Source organism: Bos grunniens, chromosome 10, assembly GCF_055505025.1.
Source record: "Bos grunniens cultivar Pamir isolate PY7600 chromosome 10, Bosgru_T2T1.0, whole genome shotgun sequence".
Lineage (NCBI taxonomy): Eukaryota > Metazoa > Chordata > Mammalia > Artiodactyla > Bovidae > Bos > Bos grunniens.
In genome coordinates, this window is record NC_141174.1 from 76553498 (window position 1) to 76571788 (window position 18291).

The window sequence follows — 18291 nt, forward strand, 5'->3', positions numbered from 1 at the left end:
CGCAGAGGAGTCAGACACAACTTAGCAACTAAACAACAATTGGATCTCCTCTACTGACTTTAACATACACATCTTACCACCCTCCTCCTTCCCAATCGTTCAACCATTTGTCAAGATATTTTACATTCCCTTAAGTTCCTGATCACTGTTTCATGACTATATACCTCACAATCAACAATCAAAACCAGATACAAGGCTCCACATGCAGTCTGCCAGACAATATATTAAAAACTCTCCCTGGCTAGCAGAGAATGTACACTATATTCTCATTGGTATAACCTTAAAAAAAAGTGTTTTGCAACTATATCATACTAGTTACTTCTACTGACTTTATCTTATCTATTAAAATTCTGAGTAATTTTTCGTACATGATGTCGAAGATATACCTTAGAAAATTGCCCTTTTTAGACCAAAAGAATGGACTTCAATTTTTATTTTAGATTCAGCCCTTATAAGTTCTTAAGATAGACTGACGTTTATTCTATCATCCATTCTCTAAAGACTTCTCCATATTTTACATTCTTCATAAACTGAATGGGTCATCAATGATATTCAAGGAGCAAGGACAAAGACCTGAGGCACAGCACTAGAAGTCTTCCAAATTAATCTGTATCCATTAATGAACTCTCTGGATGTAACCATTCAGCTGGTTAATAATCCTCCCTCCTATTTCCCTATTTTCCTGCAAGAATATTAAGCAACACTATTATAAAATATATCACTAGAGCCTAAAGGAACTGAGTATCTAACTCTGACTTGTCTTTCAGCCTAATGCCACTGTTAGAACAGTACTGCTGTCATGTTGGACATGATAAGGACCACTCCTGAGGATGACAGAAAAGGGAAACGGAAGAAAGTTGGTTCACAGTGACTTCATGGAACTGCCATTCCTGCCCCGAGCTGCCTATTGCCAGATTTCTTTTAACTGAAAGAAAAATAAACTATTTTGAATAAAGAAAAAAGTGGGGGAGGGGTATTGCGCCAATGGATTGAAGAGGGGTATTGCGCCAATGGATTGAAGTGATCCTAAAACCAAGAATTCAAGCCTGGAGAGAATGAAACAAGCCAAACTACACAGTATTTTTTTTTTCCAAACAAATTTAATTTTGTTCCAGCCCCAAAGAAGGGGAAGAACCTAAATTTTAAAATAAAAATAAAATAAAAATTGCTTAAAAACTAAGTCATTAAAAAATTAAGCCCCCTCCCTTAGCAATAAATACAGAAATGATATATACACATGAGGCTCAGGAAGGAGGCAAGAAGGGGAACCTTGGGGACTCTATCCTGCGACAAGGTCCCAACCCTTCTACCAATTCCACACTCTTTGCCAAAACACAGAAGAGCAAGCAAAGAGGCAGGAGAGATATCCCATGAACATGTGTGGCCCCAGAGAGAGCTGAAACGTAATACAAGACACAAGTGTCTTACAGGGCAAAGGAAGGAAAGCTGTCATCTAAAACATCCCCCCAATTCCAGTTGCGTAACTAGAAGTGGCTGATGGAGCTGCCGAGTGCCCTTGAGCTTATCTCCTTGCCTCCACTCTCTCTTCAGCATGCAATCCAAGGAGGGTCATTCACACTGTGGCCTCGATGCCACCGTGGCAGCAGCCTGGCTGCTGGAGCCCTGAGGCTTCCCATTCACCACCAGCAAGAGAGGTGTCTCCACACGAACACTGGAAAAGGAATAGTCCTGGAAAAGACAAATATACAGAAACTAACTACAGATCCTAGGATGGAAGAAACTCCTGCACAGGGATATACCATATTGACTTTCTTCCCCTCCTTTCTACCTTCTTCAGTAGATACACCCCTTACCTCCATCTCACATTAAACAAACCTGAGCTTACATAGGGAATGCAATTTTCCCAAAGTTTTCAATCTTCACAAGGAATATCTGGGGCAGGTAGACTGCCAGTACTGTTATTACAAGAAAGGGACAAGTGGATGTATGTACATATATAACTGATAACACTTTGCTGTACACCCAAAACTAACAAAACATTGTAAATCAACTATACTCCAATAAAAATTTAAAAAAAAAGGGGGGGGGGACAATTCTCTAATTCAAAAAGGACAGGATCCTGGCAATGCCCAACAAAAAGAGTCCCACTGGCTCTACAAAATCTGCCCTTCCCGCAGTGTTTATCAATAATTATAACTAAATACACACAGTGGGCAATCCAGAGCCAATGGAAAGTCTGAGGAACTCTTAGATCAAGTGTTTGTTAGGCTATAAATTAATCTGCCAAATATAGATTGACTTCTCCTTTTTTATAAGGAGGAATTAACAGAAGGTAGATTTTAAACATTCTCCTAATAACAGAAGATATCAGCTCACTTTATCAGTTCAAATGTACTTTGAGTTGTAAACATGTTGCTAAAAATTCTTTATCCAAAATATACTGTTCCACTTGGAATGTAAAGGAGGTTCTTTTTAAGTCAAAGTAAAGAGATTCTCATAAAACAATTTTTTGAAACATCCTAACAGGAACATGAGTAAGTGACCCCCCCAAAAAAAATTTATAAAGGATTATAGTCAATAAACATATTAATATAATTTTCAACCTCACCAATAATCAAGAAACCAAAGCCAAAGAATACTGATACTATCCTTTTCACAAAAAATCAGCAAATAGTTCAAAGATTTCTACAGAGAATTGCAAAGAAATACAACTACATTCACTGTTGGTATTAACTGGTAGAACCTTCCAAAAACTAGTTTGGCAGTATATATCAAAAGTCATAGACTGCATAAGCTTTGAAACTAAGATTTTACCTTAGAAACTCACTTTATTTCTTTAGTCAATTAATTAAACTTATGTAATAATCATGGATATGGGCAGATAAAAATATTTATTACGGTACTTTTAGAATTAAAAAAAAAAAAACTCTAAATAATCTAGATCTGGGATCAGCAAATTTTTTTGTAAAAAGTCAAAAAGTAAATATTTTAGGCTTTGTGGGTCATATGGTCTCTGTCCCAAAACCGTTCAACATTGACACTATAGTGTAAAAGCAGCCACATGCATGCCCAGTCATGTCTGACTCTGTGACCCCATGGACTGTAGCCCACCAGGCTCCTCTGTCCATGGGATTTCCCGCAAGAATACTGGAGTGGGTTGCCATGCCCTCCTCAAGGGACTCTTCCAAACTCAGGGATCAAACTGAAACTCCTCCACCTCCTGCATTGGCAGGCAGGTTCTTTACCACTGAGCCACTTGGGAAAACCCCAAAGTAGCCACAGATAACAGTAAACAAATGAGCATACTTTGTTTTAAAAGAATTTAATTACAAACACACTGAAATTTTAATTTCCTGTAATTTTCACATACCATAAATTATTATTCTTTCCGTTGTTTTTATTTAAACATATAGAAACCATTTTGGGCTCACAAGTCATATAGAAACAGGCAATGAGCCAGATTTGGTCAATCAGTCATAACTTGCTGACCCTAGATCTAAATGGTTTGAAAAAGTGGTTAAACACCTGCTCTGAGGATTAAATGAGCCAGTGCAGGCAGTAAAACTCTAAACACAGTGTCTAGAGTCAGTTAAGTGTTCAGTAAATTTTTACTATCCTCATCATCAGCTCCTCTGTCTTAACTCAAAGCAAAGTTGTAGAATATGGAAAACCAAAGGAAATGTTCACAAACATCTGCATATAATATGCCACTCATAATTTAAAATATACATACAATGTGTGTATATTTTTATGAAAAGAAGAGACTGTAGGTTTACATACCAAACTGTTAACAGCAATAGCATGTGAATGAGAGTATTTCAGTCTATTCTTAAAATTTTATTTTTATTGAAATAATTGGCATATAACATTATATAAGTTGAAGGTATACAATACAATGTGTTAATTTGATATATTTATATACTGCAATGTGATTACCACCACTGTATTAGCTAACACTTCTATCACATCTCATAATTACCATTTCTTTTTTATGGTGGGAACAATTAAGATCTAGTCTCTTGGCAACTTTGAAGTTTATAATTCCATATTGTTGTCTATAATCACTATGCTGTGCATTAGGTCTCCAGGACTTATTTATCTACTGGTTGCAAGTTTGTATCCTTAAACAAAACCTCCCCAATTCCACCATCTACTGTTTTCACACGTTCAGTTTTTTTAGATCCCACATGTGATATCATATGTATTTTTCTTTGCTCTGTTCAGTCCATTTTTTAAATCCTCTTTGTTTACCAGCAGTTTTTAATAAAGAAAAACCAAAAAAATAATAATAATCTAGCTTTTAGTAAAAAATAATTATATATGTGTGTGTAGATATAGGATATCATACAACACATACACACATATATATGCATTACCTTACATATATATTTTTTATAAGAGGTAAACTTGGTCCCACTTTGAGAGCCTATGAGCTGAGAAAGAATCCTAGCCATCACTTACCTTTCCCTTGTGCTGAATTCGGTGAAGACGAAGGTTAGGCTCAGGGATGGCTACAGAGTCCCCAATGAGTACTCCCCAGCTCTGCACCATATTATACACCATAACTGCATAGCAAGGTCCATCTGAATCTACCAGGCCAAATGTACTGCCAGGTTAAGATGGGTTAAGAGAGACAAGGGGAAAAAAAAAGAAGTGAGCAGCAAAGAAAATCAGAAACAGTGATTTTAATAATACCAGCAAAATAAACAATGCTTTCATAGTTACTTCCTTAGAAATCCTATGGCAGGTACCATCATTCACTGTGTACGCCTGAGGGCTCATTTGTCTTAGATATGTATCTTTAAAAAACGTCCGTAAGACTCATCAATCTCTCACTTTCCCAAGAACCTGGGAAACGTGCACACTGAAGCCTTCAACAAATATTAATAATGAATTAGCTCAAAATGTTACAGCAGAACAGTATTCCTGCTCTACCAATTTAACTGTCACAATATCAAACTCTCTAACCATCACTGTCAATTTACTTAATTCCACAAACTTTCACTGATTACCTATCAGGTGTCAGCCACTGTGCTTAGCAGTACGACATCAATCCAGCTATGAGTGACTTTATTAGTCTAGTGGATGTCCGAAAATTAAACCATCACTTACAATACAACTGCAAAAGGTTCCAGAATAGCTCTTTCCTTGTGCTGAATTCAGTGAAGCCAAAGGTTGGGCTGTGGGGGCCCAGAGGAGAATGTCTAAATCAATGGAAAGCCAGGAAGGCTTCCATTTAGATGAGACCCTCAAACTGAATCTTAAGAAATGAAAAACTACTTGGGTTAAAACAGGAAAATTAATCCTCAGTGGAAATAAAAAACCTCTACAGGGAAGGGAATAGGGCTTGATAAGAAACGGACATGAGAAAACTTCCTGAGGTGGTGGTATTGTTCTCTATAGGCATCTGGGTTATATGAGAATATCCATTTGTCAAAACTTAGGAATGTACACTAAGATTTTCACATTTCATTGTATGTAAATTTTACATAAAAAAGAAGAAAACTATAAACAAATACTGAACTCTAGTTAATGACTGCATGCTGAATACATACTAATGTCTGTAATTACTTTGAAATGCACCAAAAATAAGAGATCAACAAATGAATAAGGGAATAGACAGATATGTGATAAACTAAGTATAATAAAATATGAATAGTAGAATATAAGTACACAAATATTCACTGTAAAATTCTTTCAATTTTGCTGTATGTTTTAAAATTTTATAATAGAATTTTGGGGGGAAAAATGTAATCTATATCAAGAAGCAGCAAAAAGATTATCCAGGTACAATAACTGTGTGTAAAGACACAGAGGCATGAAAATAGCTGTTCTGAAACCTACAAAATAATCCTAAGGTTGGAATAAAATGTACAAGAGGAAAAATGACGGAAGACAGTAGACAGGGAAAAAATCATTAAGGGTTTTGTGTATTAAACTAATGAGTTAAAACTTCATCCCAAAAGTTACATAATCAGTAAGAGATTTTAAATAAGAAACAGCAATGGTCAAATCTGTATCTGGGGCAAATTTCTTCACACTGTGGAATACTGGAGGAAAAACAGGGAATAAGGAGACTTGTCTGGAGAAGTGCTGGGGCTGAATTAAATTAGTAGACACAAAGAAGTAGGGACTAAAAGGTATATCTATTGATCTTGGTGAATGCTTCAAGGCAAGAGAAGGGAGAAGTTAGAACTTAGAAGTCTTAAGTGACTGACTAGAGGTGATACCATTGATTGACAAAGAATTCAGGGAGGTGAAGCAAATTGACAGAGAAAGATGACATAAGTAATTTTGAACATAATGAATTAGAGATTTTATCAAAGCCCAGAGGCAGCTGAATACAGGAATCCAAAACTTGGAATTGAGGCTTGGGCTGGAGCTAGACCTGTGAGCATAGAGGAGGCAGCCAAAGCCTTGGGTTTACATGACATCACCAAAAGAGATGACCTACAAATGAGACGGTGAGGCATCAGTGCTCACGCCCACTTGGCACACTCGAACTCACAGCAGACACTGCAATCAAGCACAGCATCCTCTCCTGGTGAAAAAGCCTCAGAATCCTCTAAACAGTTAAGTCACGCAGCCACTGCCAAGTGATCAAAGGTGGCGTCTATTTGCCATCCTGTACCCACTCCAGTGTTGTTGCCTGGAGAATCCCAGGGACTGGGGAGCCTGGTGGGCTGCCGTCTATGGGGTCGCACAGAGTTGGACAGGACTGAAGTTACTTAGCAGCAGAGAAAGGAAAGAAACAAAAACAGAGTCTACCTCGAACTTAACATTTAGAAATTAGGCAGAAAAAGAGAAACCAAAGAGTAGCAAAATATTTGTTCCGGGGCCCCTAAACCTACCTTTGTTTATACTTTTTCCTCATTCCTCTTAACTCTAAGGTCTGCTCTAGTAACTAAACTTTTCTCAACTATCTTCCTGTTCTTCAATTCTTCAAACACATACACCACGAAAATGCCATGGAGGAAAATCAGGTATACAGTAGGAACTGTATTTTAGTTTGATTGAAGCAGAAGGAATTTGAAAGGCAATAGTAACAGAGAAGTCAGAATGCTGTGGAGCCATGTAATAGAAGCTACTGGATCAAACACTGGTGATTCCAGAAACAAAAAAGTTTCAGCAGAAAACAGAAAAAGGAAACCAGTCAATCAGGGATTGGGAATTGAGCAAAGGACCAAGGAATGATGGCACTGACTGAACCCTCATTTTTCAAAAGTTAAAATTTTCTAAATGAATATTCTTAACTCATTTCCTCTGCTCAGCTATAAGAACCGTTCACTTGGATGTGTTACATTTTTTTTAACTCCCTACAACACATATAGCAGATGCTCAATGAATATTTGTTGAATAACATCTGAGAGAATCTCTCCAACAGTCCTTAAACTCAAACTCAAAGCTCACCTTCCAGAACTGCTTAGGCATACCTAAGTCCAAACAGGATTTAGAATTCTTTCTCCTTCTATTTCTATGATCATGAAAACACAAAGAGGTAGGAGAATTTTAAGGTTTCCATCTTATAAAAAGATTTCCTATCTTATAAAAAAAAATGTGGCTGTCAAATTTCAGCTTCAGATGTAAGAGTCGACAGAACACCAAACTCAGGGAAAAACTGGGTGGTAACAGAATCTACAGAGAGACTGTCAGACATTACTTAGACAATACAATGTCTCTTGGGACAGTCACAGAAGGGAAAGAGAACTCACTGATCTCTGACCACTAACAATTATCTTCAAGTTTCAGAGAAAGGCCAGGAAATGAGAGCAACTAGTTTAAAAGGATGAAAAAGAGAAAAGGCGAGAGAAACTCACAAGGGGACTTTCTCCTCCGTGGTAAGGCTGAACACCACCTTTCCCAGGACCACAGCTCCACTATTTACACCAGGCTGCAGAGCACTCAGGGGCTTGCGCTCCAGAGTCACCTTCTGCCCCGAGGCTGACTGATAGCGCCCATCACCACAAGGGCCCAGGTGGGCTGGGCGCAAGTTTCCCAGCATGCTCTGTAACTTTTTGGTCTTCACCTTTCCCTGCAAAGGAAAAGGAAACAGGTAAGAAGCTGGAAACTAATCACTCTCCTTGAGAGTCCAGTCCTCCCCACCACCTACCCACTTCTGCAGGGTCAGTACTACCGAGGCCTACTATTTTATTGACCGTATAAAAGTAGGATTCAGTCTTCAGACATCTTTACCTTGCTCTCAAGGAAGCTGGTTAATCTAGTCAGGAAATCCAGGAGCTGTTGCTCTCGTTGCCAGGGCTCTGGCCAGGCAGGGTCCAGTGCTGCAGCCCGAGAGAAGCCCTCCAGGGCCTCACCATAATTCTCCTCATATTTATGTAACTGCACAAGAAGTAACAAACCCTCCCAATTAAAGTATGTTTAACACAAACTATGCAGAAGTGGGCTAGCACAGTGGGCTAGGAATCTTGAGAAATAAACTGTTCTCCTGTTCCCAACTGTTTTCCTACTCTACAAACATTCCTAGTTTTTTTCCTGTTCTACAAATAAACTGCATGAAGAGCTGGTTAATACCTTATATCCTTTTTTCCTGGCCAAGGTGATCACAACCTCAAAGGTGAAATCATTTCAAAGAAGCTAACTTCCAAACTCTAAAACAGTTAAGTTGCATATATTGGGTGATTCTATTTTTATTTTTATAATGAACATTTTAGGAAAGTCTTGTAAACTGTGCCCCCCATCCTCTATTCACCCTCCCACCAACTCAGCCCCCTTTCCTTTCCCTCCAGATACTTTAGTCAAACTAAGCAAGTTTTTCCCAGAAATAATTTAGCTTTCCTCTAGCAGTGAGTACCCAACTTTGTCCCTACGAATACTGTTATCCTCACAGGCTAAGACCTAGATAGCTTATGTATTTGACTTTCAGATGACCACTCCCCAGTATAAATGATAATTTCTTTTTATTTTTACCGTTGCCCTGTTCAGATGAAGATCAGGATTGCTGGAAGCTGTCCTGTCAACTTTCTCCTATAGTGGAATAAGAAGACCATCAGTGGCTCTTGTCTCAGTCTTAAGGACAGCCATACACAACATGTCCTAAACCTTGTCTCCTTGGAAAAATTTAAGTTTCTGCTTGTCAAATTGTTTCCTATACCCACACTATAATACAGTAAATGCTTGTGTAGAACATATTACACAGTCCCTGAAACCTCAAGGATGTAAGGGCTTTGTATGTGCATGGAACTTTAAAACAGATTATAATTTACCCACGTAATAGTATAAAGATAGAAGTAATATGTGACTAATATCTGATAAAAAACTTTAATTAATAGATGCTAATACAAATGAAGAAAATCTAGAAAACAAATGATGCTGATTAACACATTTCCTCTGCCTATGAGTCCAGCTTCAGACACAAATGGAATCACGTTGCTACATCTAAACCCCCTTAAAACACACAAAGAAAGCCAAATTCTGATTTGCTAATTTAAATAGATAGCCAGAAACCACGCAGCAGTATAGACAAACGTATCTGCAGCTATCTTCGTGGCTATGATTACTTTATTTTTTTTAATTCTATTCACTGCCGGGCACACTGCAAAAGCACAAACAATAGGAATTAAAACTATTTAAATGACTGGTTCAAATATGTTTAAAAAAATGCAGGTCTGATGAAGAAATTAAGAGTTAAAAGCAATTATTTAGCAGAAGCCAAATATAAAATTTTAAAGGAGTACATCACATTATACCTTAAAATGTAAGCAGTTACCAGATTAAGAAATCAGAGTAAAACAAAATACTTCTGCCTAGAAAGTTCCCTGATTGAGTAAAACCAAACCTGCTGACTACACAGGTTGGGTTGAGTTAAATGCCACTGTTAAGGCTACAGTGAGAAGCACAGTGTGTGAGGAAGTCGTCTCTGTCATTTTTTAAAAAGCCATCTTATTACTGCATGTTCCTCTGTCACGGGTGCGAGTCCTACCGGGTGAGCTGCAGTCATCAGCACAGAGCAACAGAAGAGCACAGTACACACATCCGTCCCCACGGCTTCTGGGCACGGCTGCACCAGAGTGCACCAGGGTAAAGCCAAACAAACAGTATGAGAAGTGTACTTTTTAAGAAACTAACTTATTTGAGTTAGATATTTTTGAAATACAAAAATTGGTTGTGTATTTTAAAGCTATAATTCTTGGAGACATTCTGTGATTAAAAATTTGACTATGCTTATTAAAAATGGTTATCTATGTTTCAGAATTCAGTTTTGTGAAAAATAAAGTTTCTGTGGGATGGTAAAAAAAAGAAAGAAAAAAGAACAGTCCCTAAACTGCAAACATGAATATAAGGTAGCTATATTCCTTATTCTGCCACTCAGAGCAAAATAAATAAGTTAAAAAGTGAGTCTCTATGTTAAGAGAAAACAAAAGCAGGTGAATACGAAGTCTAAATAAAAAGTACTCAGGACGCCAATGTAAACTTTGTTAACAATGAGCAGTCATGCACTCAAAGCCTGAAGGAAACCGCCCTACAAGTGGATATTAATATAAACAGCCTGAAAACCTAAGGCAAAGCATAAGCTCCAGTGAATTAATCCCTAGGATATAATGTAGAATGGACTCCCTGCTATTTTCTATTTTAGCCTATGGGAAATCCAGATTCATACTATTTAATGGTTAACCTGGGGATACTGCTTAATTTATACTTAGGTAGCAGAGTTTTAATTTTTTTTAATGTGTATATATATATTAATAAACATTATTTTTAACATATACATTTTCCCCATTCAAAAAGATGAACATATTGGGATGGGCTCTGTGATCTGGTTGCACATGCCTACATAAGAACTCTAGACAGCTCAAACAGCTACCTCGCACTGAGGCACGTACTGCAAGCGATGGCTAATACTCAAGTTATAGGAAGAAATACCTCACCTCTGCAGGACTGGCTCCACAAAACCATACCCATCAGATGCCAGCAAACAGTCCCCATGCTGCTCGCTAAAACGCCACAAAGAAGACTGAACAACATTTTTGCTCCTGTTGCTGCCTCTACATATCCAGCCTGGGTGAACATAAATACTTACTGCTTGGGCATAAGCACTGAGGGCTTGCTGGGAGATCTTAGGGTTCTGGCCAGTATTGAAGTAAAGAGAAAGGTAGGCATTCCCCAGAATATCTAAAAGAGAAACACAGGTTTCTGGTTATGCATGTAAGGAGCTTAAAGTCACCACTCCATCCTAACAAGTAAAAAGCTGAACAGACTAAAAGATCCACAACTCCTCTGCTGCTAAGTAGCTTCAGTCGTGTCCGACTCTGTGAGACCCCATAGACGGCAGCCCACCAGGCTCCCCCGTTCCCGGGATTCTCCAGGCAAGAACACTGGAGTGGGCTGCCATTTCCTTCTCCAACTCCTCTTGGGTGCATAATAAAGGAGACAACAGGGGTAAACCACTGCTCCAAAATTAGACAGACAGAGCTGAATACAGGGAGTTATCACTTAGCAGAAACTCAGGAGCTACCACAGCAACAGTGCTGGGGTAGGAAAACCTAAACTGAAATTGATGAATTCTGGAGCCTCACCGTAGACAAACCTGGGAGTTAAAAACTCCAGGGGTACCAGTCATAAGGGACCCCCAACAATATTGTAAGATTTCCCTCCAAGAATTCAACCAGATTCCCATAGCAAATATCGAAGAATACCCTCATACTTCTAGCAGAGGGAGGGGACAAAGAAACTTTTTTGAAATATGCCAAAGCACACCATTCTTGTTTTTGTTGTTTGCGTGGGGTTTTTTGGCCACACTACATGGCTTGAGGGATCCCAATTCCCCAACTAGGGACTGAACCTGGGCTACAGCAGTAAAAACCTGGGATCCTAACCACTAGGCCACCAGGGAACTCCTGAACACTCCATTCTTAACAAGTACCCCCAGGAGAAACTAGTTAACCAGAGCTTAACCTGCTAAGGTATTATCAGAAGGTAACTGACCTAAGGAAGGGAAATAACCAACTCCAGCTAACTCTAGCCTTCCATATGCAAGAAGGGAAATATCCAACTCCAACCAACTCTAGCCATCCTGTGCCTCCTAAGTTGGGGTGGAAGGGCAGAGGAAAAAACTGAGAAACACGGTGATGGATCATCTCAGAGCCCAAGAGCTAAGTATAACTATTTTGGTCACCCTCAAAAGTCTATATGAAAGGCCCCACATCTGAAACAAACCAGTGAGGACACTATACTCAGGGTATACCCAAAATTCCTCTGGGATAAAGAGGCAAACACGAACCCAAAGGAAACAGGAGACTGCACAAAAGCCCCGCTTTGCTTATAGGGAAACATAAGCCTCCTCTCTTCAATGAAAAGGTCCAAGAGGTACTAGAATAGTGGTTCATCAAAATACCTTCTGGGCTCCTTCAAAGCAAAGATGCCCTGGCTTCACACTTAAGAGTCAGACTCAACAGATGGGCTCCAGATGATCCTGGTGTGCAGCCACAGTTGAGAACCACTGCTCTAGAAACCTGCTGGAGATCTTTTGAAAGCACTCACACCAGGAGCGGCCATCAAGGATGTCCATCTGCACAGCCAACTTAGCCTGTCGGACACTGTCCATGACGTGGCGAGAATGTTCATCTCCGGAGTCAGTCCGCAGCTGGCGAAGCACCATTGACAGGTTTTGAAGGGAGACTTTGTTCTTGCACTGCAAATGGAGAAGCCATATACTTAACCTGCATGGTTCTATTTCTCCTTTGCAGATCTATTTTATTCCAGGCTTCTAATTTTTCATCTTAATTCTTACTGCCATCTGTATCTAAGACGCCCATCTACAAGGATCAACTTGGTTACTTTTCTACACTTCTCATCTACCTCTGAACCTGGTCCCATCATCTTCTTCCTCATCCAAGTCTGCTCCCCTATCCTTTCTCCCCTCTTCTGATTCTGTTCTCCTAGTTCCCATGCAGTTCTACTCTGGTATTCATGGCCTAGGGAAACTCACAAAACCAGAGAAATCCCATCCTCCCCATCTGTGTTTTCTGAGGGTACAGTGGGCAGCTCACATGGGTGAGAGCTCCTGAGAAGCAGGTGTGGGCAGCTGCAACATCCCCTTTCTTCCAGTACACCTCACCCAGCTGGTTCCAGGCTTCTACCAGCTTGGGCTCCAGCTTCACAGCCTTAGACAGAAGCTCCTCAGCCTTGGGGCTATAGTCAGGAGTCACATTCAGTGCTTTCCCAGTCAGCATCAGAACCTGTGCATTGCCCTGGACAGAACCTAGGAGGAAGGGAAAAGATAAAGGAAATCCAGACAGTTTTACAGGTGAGACCAGGGTACAGAATCACCCTATGCCAGTTCTAGCAATCAAATAATTAAGGAAAATCTTCATGAACAAATAATTTATTGAAAACCTACCACATGCAGACTATTATGTTAGAAAACAAGGTAACAAAGAAAGCATTATCCCTACCTTTGAGGGGCTTACAATCTAGTGGAGAGGACAATGTCTGTCCATGGAAAATTAAAACACAATGAAAAAGAGCATACGACATACACCCAATGCATGGACTTTACAAAGTGAAAAGGAGAAAAGAGAAGACATTCCAGGAAGAAAAATGAAGTAAACAAAGACAAAGAAGCAGAAAGGAGAAATACATGTGGCATGTCCATGGGAGGATAGATGGTTCAACCTGAATGAAACAAAAGGCTCCTCTGTGAGTAGGTAGTCAGAGATAAGGGTAGGGGGGGAAAAGTCAGACAATGAAGACTTGAATAACAAAGGACTGGTTTAGACCTCAACCAGTCAAGAGTAGGAATCTTTGAAGATACTTGAGCAAAGAGGCAGACAAGAGATGAGATTAAATTCATGAAGCAATTATTTAGAAAGATTATGGCCATGGTCGTTATTTAAGTAGATTTGAAAGTAAAAGAAATTAAGAGGCAGAAAGGTCAGTTAAGAAGATTACTGAAACAGTAATCAAGCAATAAGTATGGTCTTTTTCATTTCACAGCATTTGGAAATGGAGTTTAGGGAACGGAAAGGCTGCCATCCTACACAGACACCCTTAGAAGAAATGTTCTGTTGTACTAACTTGTAGCAACCACAAACAGGATACCAAAGAGTCTACAGAGACAGCAAAGCTCCATCACATTTCAATAAGGAACAGCGGGTTGTGTGTTCTTTTGGGACTCATACCCACTACTTCCTCCATCTGCTGCAGGGTCTTCTCCATCTCTTCCCGCACATCTTGTTGCTTCCTCCCAGCATCATCCACACTATGTGTCTCGAAATAGCACTCTCGAAATGAATACAGCTGATCCACCAGTTCCTAGGAATATAAGAATGAGACCATTATAAGAATAGTCTCCGTTAAGTGGAGAGGATACCAGACAAGTAAACTTTGAGACTGGCTAGCCATACCAACTTTTGGCCTGGAAATGCTGATCCTCTACCTCACCCAGGAATGACACAAGAGGCAGGTTGCAGATAGGGAAGGAAAGTTGTTCAGCCCACTCTCACACTGTCCCAAGTCAACCTGTACCATGATTGACAGTCTCTCCTCTTAGACCCAGCAGAGCTTCCAACATGATTAAGCACTTCATATACCTTAGTCAGGAGAGAGGAAATGCTTTGCACCTTGAGATAAAACAAAGTTAATAAGATCATCCCATCTAGTACTGGTCCCTAAAGTATAAAATTTTGAAATTTACCCTTAAAACTGGACTTCCTAACAATAAAAATCCCTTACTTCTGATTTTTCCTATGCCGATATCTGAAAATATGTGACATTTGTGAGTATGACAAACATGGGAGAGCCATTCTCTATGACAAACAGGCCAATTTAAGCTTGATAAATTTTGTATTTTTGCAGTTTTGTTTCTTTAGATATTTGTGGGTTTTGTTTGTTGTTTTTGTCAAGTCATCCTTTGGCTTGCTTGCATTCTTTCCAAGTAAATGTTCTCCTTCCTCTTTAAATATCTCTGTTTGAGTCTTCCTGGGACATCAATCAAAGCTTTTCCATTATCTATTCTTTCCTAAAACAAAACAGCAGTAGAAAGGTATAATCCAATCCCACCAAGTCTTACCAACTACCTCTGCCTCACACCCCAAATCCATCCACCAGTCTCCATGTCACTAAGAGTACCCTCAACTAAATCAGCATCATTACTTGCCTGAACTATTTCAACAGCTTCTTAACAGGTCGTTCTGCTTCTACTCTTTCCCATTCTCCTCACTATAGCTGGATGGCCTTACAAAAATGTAGGTCATGTCACAAACACTCAGATAGTTTCCCACTGCAGACAGAATAAAATTCAGGTCCTTATTATGACCTAGAAGACTGTGAGATCTGACCTCCCACCATTCATCCTGCCACAAATTTCACTTCTTATCACTCTCCTACACTATTCAAGCCACACTGGCTTTCATCCAGGTCCTCAAATCCACTCTCAATCCTGCCTACACACATGCTGTTCCCTCTGCCTGGACATTCTTTCTCCAGACCTTTGCGTGGCTCATTCCTCTTCATTATTTAGGTCTCAGTTCAAACACCAATTTCTCAGAGAGGCTTTCCCTGACTACCCAAACTAAAGTAACTCCTTCCTCCTCCACCCTACTGTTAAATCACACTCCTACTTTTCTTCACAGTACTTATTTGAAGTTAAAATTCTACCCAGAATGATGAAATTAGATTATCTCCTTCTGTAACAGTGCTTTTCAAGTTTTATTGTATTATTTCCAGGACCCAGCCCACAGAGATTCTGATGTTAGTGGTTTTAGCAGAACTCAAAATTCTGCATTTTAACAAGCACCCTGCATGACTTTAATAAAAATGACCTGTAAAATACACTTTGAGAAAAATCCTTAATATATTCCTTCTAATCTAAAATGTCTATGACAATGAAATAAAGTTTACCACCATTCCCATGAATAGCAACATCACCATTCTTTTCCTCTCTCTACTCCATTCTCCCATTCCATCCTTGCACCTTCCCCACCCACCCCCAAGATACCCCAGTATCCTCTACTTCGCTGCTTAGGGCATCTACCACAAATAAGAGCAGGAAAAGACAGATCTCAGCAAATATTACAACCCATTTCCTTTCATCATGCAGTCAGCAATAGCCACATATTAAGAATTACAGAGAAGGTCTTGGAGAAGGCAGTGGTACCCCACTCCATCACTCTTGCCTGGAAAATCCCATGGACGGAGGAGCCTGGTGGGCTGCCGTCTATGGGGTCGCACAGAGTCGGACATGACTGAAGCGACTTAGCAGCAGAGAAGGTCTTATTGTTTGCTTCTATTTGTAATAGAAAACATACAAGAAATTGTTTGGCTTTGTTGGTTTGTTTTGCTACAGTGAACATTTTTAGTAACTTTTGTCCTGGCAAAAATCAATATATATATGTTGTTAAAATTCAAATAGGTACATGTAAAATAAGCAGAGTAAAAAATTCCTCATGACCATCCCAATAACCCCAGAGATAACCATGGCTTAGTTTACCTTTTCAGGTTTTTTCTATACATATACAAACATACATACACAATGTTTGTAATACAGTGCTAGATTTGAGAATCTCTGATTTCAGACAGTCACACTAGGGAAAAGAACTACATCCAAGACAACTGGATGTGAGGTAAAGCTCACACTCTAAAAAGTGTTATTAGTCTAATCTACTAAAGAAACAAAGAAATCTCATCAATGTTTAAACTTTTGCTGTAGAAGCCTTTAAGAAAGTTACAAACCTGTCATAAGTCCAACATTTACATTTTAGGCTGCCTTAGAATACAAAAAACTCAGTTTCTGAGATTTAAGAAAAATCTTGGATTATTAAAAGAAAAGAGTCAAGCAATTAATTAGCTCCTATCTACCAAGTACAAGACTGTCCCAGTTACTACAGTCAACTGTGAACTGAGTGCAGTCTGGAGCCTTCTGCATTAGACCCCAAACTGGAATTGTGGAGTACACAAAAAAATCAAAACTGTTAAATTCTAAGGAGAGTAACCAGAATTCACGCGGTGCAAGCCATTACTGTGATTGTTGCCAATTTGAAAGCATGAAAGTACTGAAGAAATGGTCTTATCAAAACTACAAGCAATAGGTAATAGCGCCTGCAGATCTGCCAAACACACGTGTATACTATTTGTTATGGGTGAATGAGGGGAGGGGGGAATACAACCTCGCAACAATGTACAGGAATAAAGTTAGGAGCAATAAATCGTCTTCCCTACAGAACTGAAATTGACTGCAGTCGGGTCAGCACCACGGGATCCCAACAAACTGGCTGCGCCTGTCGCTTGGCCCCGGGGGGCTCCTCTAGCCGGTGGCGGCTGCACCTTCGGGAGTTGTTATAGTAACCACGGGGACACAAGTAGCGTCGGGTATGTGTCAAGAAATTCGCAGGCAGTGCATAAACTGGGCTCTCTACTTCTTCCCAAGTAACAAAAGCAGATATGTATTTTAATCTATGACCCCCACCTGCAATTTCTGCAAGACCTCCTTGACTTCTTCCTCTTCAACAGCCATCATTTCCCAGCTTCTCCGCCCCCAACTTAAAACCATAGAGACGCATACCCGTCCCCACGATAGAGCCACAGCGGCATCTAGAGCTCTGGAGGCTTACGGCACCTGAGTGAAAGCTGGTTTTCTAGGAAGCGCGCCGCTCCAAACTTAACTATGCTAAGTGGATTTCCCTGGTGGCGCTCAGACGGTAAAGAATCCGCCTGCAATGCCTATAGCCCAGAGGAAATGGTCTGCAATCACTTTCAAATTCATAAATTTGTCTTTTCCAAATCCTGCAAACAAAATGTTCTCAGATTAAGTACCTGCGTATTGTTGTTTCGTATATTCCTATTTGTTTATACCAAAATTATAATACCCCAGGGAAAAAACAGACTAAGAAAGTGGGTGCCTGTGTTATAAGCTTAAAATTTTGAAGGAAATGTAGTACAGTGGTAAGGTAACTTGCCTGAATGTCTTCCAAACTTTACAGTGATTTTCTTTATAGGAGGAATTTTATAATTTTTAAAACACTATCCTAATAAATCGACTACACTTGGAATGGTATTAAGAAAGCCATCACTAATACACTAATAGTGTGTGTGTGGTATGTGCGGGCACGCTGGATCCCTGGGTAGTGTGTGTGTGTGTGTGTGTGTGTGTGTATGCACACGCTGGATCCCTGGGTAGTGTGGGTGTGTGTCTGTGTATGCACACGCTGGATCCCTGGGTAGTGTGTGTGTGTGTGTGTGTGTATGTGCACGCTGGATCCCTGGGTAATGTGTGTGTGTGTGTGCACGTGTGTGTGTGTGTGCACGTGTGTGTGTGAAAAGCCTGGTAGGCTAGTCCATGGGGTCACAGAGTTGGACACAGCACACACACATATG

At 39.8% G+C, this 18291-nt stretch overlaps 1 protein-coding gene across 1 annotated transcript; it reads right to left on the reverse strand.

Annotated features, from left to right (window-relative positions):
* Nucleotides 1–1080: 1080 nt before the first annotated feature.
* Nucleotides 1081–17659, reverse strand: TTC5 (tetratricopeptide repeat domain 5). The gene is made up of 10 exons (XM_086322122.1): nt 17384–17659; nt 14100–14232; nt 12969–13180; nt 12460–12610; nt 11000–11091; nt 8890–8946; nt 8155–8301; nt 7779–7993; nt 4423–4567; nt 1081–1689 (listed from the first exon to the last, which is right to left on the reverse strand). The coding sequence occupies exons 1-10, from the start codon at nt 17465–17467 to the stop codon at nt 1570–1572; spliced, it is 1356 nt and encodes a 451-aa protein (XP_086178248.1). The 5' UTR covers nt 17468–17659; the 3' UTR covers nt 1081–1569.
* Between the last annotated feature and the right edge of the window lie 632 nt (nt 17660–18291).